Genomic DNA, 6,590 nt, shown 5'->3' with positions numbered 1-6,590 from the left:
ATAATGGTGATCTGAAACTCATAAATTACAGAGTTTTAGTAAATTTAGTAAATTTATATTAAGCCGCCACTCAAAAAAGATAGCAAGTCGAATAGATTGAGGCATACATTTAAAAAAAAAGCTCTCTAAAGACTGAAAAGGAAGGTACAATAAAATATGTAAAGAAAAAAGAACAATAATAATCCCTTTCCCTCAAAAAAAATTAGATCGTAAAACAAACTCACTTCAATATAACTTTTGAACAGTGATTTTTTTTCTTTAGAGACTAATTCAACATTTCAAATAATATTTTAAATCTCTCTATATACATTTTTCAATAATTTATAATGCATAATATTTATCATTACTGTAAAACATTATTTTAAAAGTCCTTTATCATTCATATTTCTTTTCATTCACATGCTGTTATTGAATTAAATGTTAATGACCCCGATGAAATCCTCCTATACTGCAGAACACCTTAAAGTCATAATCTGGATAATGTAGGCTGACCTAGAATGTATATATTTCAAAATTTTCTTTTCTATGACCATATGTATGTCTGTTTACGTGTTGTGCCCCACAAATAATCATAAGCTTATCTTGTCCTGTACAGAGGGGTGGGGGTGGGGGGAGTGTTCCTGCTGAAGACTACTCTGTGTGGGAAGGATAAAGATTGATGCTTACAGGCCCTCCAAAGGAATTTGCTCAAGCTTCATACCAGATTTGGGAGGGCTGGTTTTACCTGCCTAAAGCTGGCACAGGCAAGACACCATTCAGGCAATCTCAATTTATAATCTAAAGCATTGAGACACACCTTCTTATAAGAATGAGCCCCCTGGAAGGTCAATTCTCACCATCTACTCTTCTGAAATTTATGGTTGGATCCTAGATTTACCTCCCCCCATGAATGAATGAACAAAGAAAAAGAGAAGGGGAAGGAGGAGAAGAAGGTGAGGGTAGGAGGAGGAAGAGAGATACCAGGAGGGAGGGAAGGAAGGAGGTTGCTTGACCTTGGAGAGATTGCACCTCCAGTGTCAGGAAATTTGAAAAACATGTTCTCCAGAGTACTTATTTTATTTCTGGTAGTAAATAAAGCCCTTAGGGAAGGTTATTAATTTATCTGGCCTATTTAGTATATTAAATTACACTATTTCATTCTCTAGTGCCCTGAAAAGTTAATCTACCATTCGAATGGCATGAATGATGAATACTTGCACCAAGTCTTGGCACTTTACAATACTCAATAAAAATTTAGTATTTTTCGTTTAAGTGTATTTTATTTTCTATTAGTATCGGTGGGAAGGAAATAAAATAGCAATATTCTGTTGCAGATATCAGGACTGCTTCTGGCTAGGATGTCATCTCAGAGTGAAAGATGCCTTAACATAGGGTCCTGATCAGAAAGGATGAAGGAGGGAGGGAAACAGTGCCAAATCCTTACCTTCTTGTTCTCCTCTTTGTATCTGGGTGCAGTAATGGTCTATCCCACAACCTTGGTTTTCCCTAAATCCCATGCCAGCCCTCTCTATCTGTCATATGTGGACTAATATGGGAAAATTAACAGCTAATGTTTATTCTTCTGGATAGTTAGGTAGCTTGGAGCATGAAAATGATGTAGATTGGTTTTAAAATATCACTTTTGGAAGAAAAATGTGTAATAATTTGTTTAATTAAAACAATGGGAAGAAGGGGCAAACATCCGAATGGCATTTCATATGTAAATGAGTGTTATTGGGCTTCGGATGCTATAGAAATACAACTTCTGTTCTAAGAGGGCATGGTTCCACATTGATTTTGTAAGAAGAATATAGATCCTACTGTAAAACAGCTGTACTCTTTAGTTATTGTGGAGGCAAACATATTAATCACATAAGGTAACAATGGATGCTACTTTATGTCCTTGAAGGCTGTGAGGATGCCTTTGTGTTCCAGAAAGTGTTTGGTGCAGAACCATCAGATTCTACCTCCCCATAAAAGAAGAGGTGTGATGAAGTAGCGAGAGCACTTGGCAAGTCACAGGCAAAAACCCTTCTGATTTTTACAGATCCAATAGAGTAAATGAATTAAATAAATAACTAAAGATACAATTAATAAATGAGTAAATCGATAAATAAAAATATAAATGAAATTGCTAAAGTCGTTCTTGATGAGCCAAAATTCCTGGATATCCAATACACGATATATGTAAAAAAGGTTTGTAAATTGTCCAAAGTGTGAGGTTAATCACAGTGAACATCGACTCTGGTCCCTTCAAGGGACCAGCAATTGGCGGGAATAAAGCAAGATAGAATTCCAGAGCACCTTTGTGTCTCTGGAGTTTAGCACAGGCCTGCAGGCCCCTTCGGGTACATTTGACACCCCTCCAGTGCATTCTTTCCTTGCTGCCTCCCTACCTGTTTACTGCCCAAGGCAGAGAGAGGGACAGGCAAAGTCAGGTGTGACCCAGCAGGTGGAGTGGCTGAGCAGGCCCGAAGGCAGCCCCAATACGAATTTGAGTGTGGGTGTGGCTGTGGGGTAATTTGGGTGGGAACAACCTGGACACTACCACCACGAAGTCCTGCGCCTCGTTGGTGGGGTGTGAGCGAGAATAAATAGGAGGCTCTCTCCTCCCAGCAACACTCCCGGAGCCGGTCGGCCGCCGCCCTGGGTGTTTGCTTGCCCTGTAGCCAGGGTTCCAGCCTGAGGAGTAGTTTCGTTTCCTGCTGCCCCGAGATTAGTTTCCAGGCACCCCTTCGAACGCCCGAGGCCTGGGAAAGGGGCGCAGGAGGAGGCGGGAGACTCGTCCAGGGGCTGCGTGGCCCCGCAGCGCGGGGTTGATGGACCGGACCGTCCCCCGCAGCGGCGCCAGCTCCCTACCACTGCTCCTGGCCCTCGCCTTGGGTAAGTAGCCGCACTGGGCACTGGAGACCCAGCAGGAAAGTCTGGGGTGGAGACAAAAGGAGGCGAACCCTGATCCTCGCTGGTATTTGGATGCGAGGGCCCACTGGGGCTGACAGGGGCGGGTCGGAAAACTTGGACGACTGGAGAGAGCAAGGTTAAGGGTCGCGCAACTGGGCACCACCACCTGTCGGGGCTGTCCCTGGGCGCCTGCGGCGGCCAGAGGGCGGAAGCAAGGGATGGAGGGGGCGGGGAGCAGGGGCCGGGGGAGGGGGACCTGCTCGTGCTGCAAAATTGAGCGCCGAACGTTGGACCTGGTGCTCTGGACAGGGGTGGCCTTGAAGCCGAGTGGGCGCCGTGCCGCGAGTGACTGGGAGGGAAGTCCACTAAAGAAGGAGCATGGGAGACTGGAGCGGGCAGCGGGTATCCTGAGAGGAATTGGAAAGGGAACTTCTTGTCTTAAGATGCAAGCAGGGAGCGCTGAGCAAGGTGGAGGGCTGTTTGCCCGGTGCGTGTGTATCTGCCAGAGGTAGGAGGGGTAGGACCCCTGGAGACAGCTGGTCAATGGCTTGGGAACGAATTATTACACCTATTTCTTGTTGGAGCAGTTGGGAGGAGCTAGAGGAGAAAAGAAGACACATTCTGAGATCTGAATCGCCTATTGCTGATAGGGAAGCGAAACAAGAGGAAATGACATGTTTCAATTAGGGCATTATCCATGAAATACACACATGATTTACTTGGAATACAGTCATGTGCCACTTAAGGAGGGGATGCAGTCTGAGAAATGACGCCTTAGGCGATTTCTGCATTGTGCGAACATCATAGCGTGCACCTACACAAGCCTAGATGGTATAGCCCACTACACACCTAGGTTATATGGTATAGCCTATTGTTTCTAGGGTATAAGCCTATATAGCATGGTGCTATATAAAGCAACACGAGTTTAAATCAAGCACATCTTGGCAACCACAAGATGTATGAAGCTGCAGTCTGAGTAACATGGCACACTGTTTTACAGCACACTTTTTTTATAAGAAAGCATACACTCTAAAATAAAGATTAAAAGTATGGTATAGTAAATACATAAGCCAGTAACATCGTTGTTACCATTATCAAAATTATGTAATATGCATGATTTTATCTGCTATACTTTTATACGACTGGCAATGCAGTGGCTTTGCTTATACCAGCGCATCACAAACTCTATATTATTTCCTATTTTAAGGACAAATTGTGGAGGGGGTACTTTTCTTCACTTTGAAGGTTTAATCTGATTTGTTAGGTTAAGGACCACTAGGTGTGATCACCTAGTGTAAGGGGAGGGTAGCCGGTGGAAGGGGTACCAGGATGCTTGGAACCCACTGGATGCTCCCTTCACTACCTTGCGACCCAGGGCTAACAGAGAGAGAGCTGGAACTTCATGTGCGGGGGAAGGTTTGTGCCACTAGAAGCAAGGTGCTCCTGGCTCTCCAGTATGGTAAGGTAGCAGAAAAATCCTACTACTTCAAGGCATTTCCTCTGCATTGTGGCCATTTTGAAGAGGTTGAGGGGAAATTAAACTAGCAGTATTTTGTAGTCTTAGCTAGGCTGAGTGGTAAGGACACTTGGGCTTGGGGCATTAATGTGGGAGGAGGAGAGTCTTCGCAGATGAAATGTCTACAGCTTAAAGCCTGGGAAGGACTGGGATTACTCCTCTGGAGGTAAAAGAAATGAAATCTAAATGGAAACTTTTGTTGATCGTGTCCTTGGAGTAAGAGAAGGTAGCCAAAAAGATGTTGCAATCTTGGTTAGAAGTGGATCAGACTTAGGAACATGGTTAGAGAGCAGAGACTGATTTAACAAATCCTGCAGAGGAAGAAGTCAGGAATGATTTAGTGGTGGAGTGATTTGGAACCTAAAGAAAAGCAATGGGTCTGAGAATTAGGCCCAGAAATAGTACTGGTGCTTTGCCAGTACCAATGAAGGTGGCGTCCTCTTCCTCCACCTTGTCTGGATGGGCCGACAAAATATTTACTGAGAATGTGCTACAGTCAGCAAGATGATAGAGTATATGGGAATGGGGTGGGATGAAGGCTCAAGAAAGTTCCTAAGACATAATTTCTAAGACATGATTCCTGCCCTAAAAGATGTTATGTTGAATTTGGGAATACAAGACTAAGAAATATGACACAGTAGGTGAAAAAATCATGAAACCAGGGAAGTGAGAGCTACCTCCTACCGGGGCTTCCATAGTGGGGAGCGGAGTAGTGAAGAACAGCTGCAAGGAGGACCAGAGTGGGTGCCTTGAAGCTTGGGTAGGATTTGAAATACTTGGAAAGAGGGGTCCGTGATAGACAAGGGAAAAAGCAATTAGTGAAGGGTTGGTGATGTAAATAAGACTGCTCTACTGGAGAGATAGGCAGTCAGCCTGCCAGGAAGTAGAATTTATATGAGGCACGCAGTTTATGAAGAGCTAAAAAAGCCACATTAAAATATTTGGGCATGAATCAATAAACGGGTAAACACACACCGTTATAAGTCTTGATTACAGAAGTGATATAATGCAAACAAAGATTTAAGGAGATAAATTCGGCAGTGAGGTGCAGCGAGGGAGAATGAGAAGGCAGCTGTGGGCAGAGGACCTGATTGTCTCAGAGGTGTGATCCAGGCATGAGCTCCTTCAGGCCTGGACTCGGGCGACGTGCCAGCAGCAGTGTTATGCTAGAAACAATTATTCCAGACTGGTAGACAATCTTCCCTCTTTACTATTGCACAGTACTTTTTTTCTTAAAATCTATCAAAAGACAGAAATGAAAAAAACAAAAAACTCTCATCTAGTGTTAGTGTATACTCAAGGTAACCTAAATGTAAAACTGTCCTGTTGAGTGTTTGGCTTAGGGAATTGAATTTAGACTTTTTAGATCCCCTAAAAGTTCCATTCATTGCAAAATGCCAAAAGACGGAATTTATTGACGTTAGTGTTTCCATAAAGTGGTTCTCTTTCTCTCACGCAAACTTCACTTTTAAGTCTCATTCCTAATTTAAATCACATTATTTTACTAATTTTTGAAAGGAATGTGAGCAATGTGCTGTGTAATACACTAGTGTGTGTGTGTGTGAGTGTGTGTGTGTGTGTGTGTGAGAAAAGTGAAAAGTGCCTTGAAAACTGGCACTGAGCAGACATGATCCCTGCTTCCAACTCTGCCATTCCATGGCTCTGAGATGCCTATAAGTTATAACTTTCTGAGAATTGTCTTTCTCATTTATAAAATGAAGGTTGCTTTAGATGAGACTAAGGTTTTTACCAACTCGATATTATACTGATCTTTAAAACAACATTTCTATTGGGAAATTTAAGAGAAAAATCTTTTTAAAGTAGTATTTAGCTTCTATTTACTTTGTAATGGGATCTTTGTTTCATGCAAACTTTGTGATCACAGAGACAATCAAGGATGCATGATTAAGAAATATGGAAAAGGGACAATAATTTTGTTTAAAGTGTTTTTTATCTTAAAGAAATTGGGACATTCTCTGTAATTCTGTTTTCTAGTTTCTCTCATCCGCTTTCTGTATAACACTAAAGCTAAAATTATAATCAGTGAAATAGGGGGGAAATATTTCTGTTATAAAATGAGTAAGTTTTAAGGTCAAAAATATGTTCTTATTAAAATCTAAAACATTAATATTTTAAGTTGGTTTTAAGTTCTGCTTGAACACATGAATGTATTCATGCTGTAACATCTAGCTTT

General features: G+C 42.3%; 1 protein-coding gene across 5 annotated transcripts in view; it reads left to right on the top strand.

The window, feature by feature from the left end:
* Window positions 1-2,423: 2,423 nt before the first annotated feature.
* Window positions 2,424-6,590, top strand: part of BTC (betacellulin) — a 42,339-nt gene continuing 38,172 nt past the window's right edge. For all 5 annotated transcript variants that reach the window (XR_004953104.1, XM_036227857.1, XM_036227856.1 and 2 more), the window contains exon 1: window positions 2,424-2,862. Coding sequence is in view for 4 of the 5 variants with exons in the window: in XM_036227857.1 (XP_036083750.1) it covers window positions 2,799-2,862 (64 nt within the window). In the remaining variant the exon portion in view is untranslated. The remainder of the gene's footprint in view (window positions 2,863-6,590) is intronic.

This window comes from Rousettus aegyptiacus, unplaced genomic scaffold, assembly GCF_014176215.1.
Source record: "Rousettus aegyptiacus isolate mRouAeg1 unplaced genomic scaffold, mRouAeg1.p scaffold_m13_p_10, whole genome shotgun sequence".
Lineage (NCBI taxonomy): Eukaryota > Metazoa > Chordata > Mammalia > Chiroptera > Pteropodidae > Rousettus > Rousettus aegyptiacus.
Note: the sequence above shows the minus strand (reverse complement) of the source record. Positions and strands in the feature narration are given on the sequence as shown.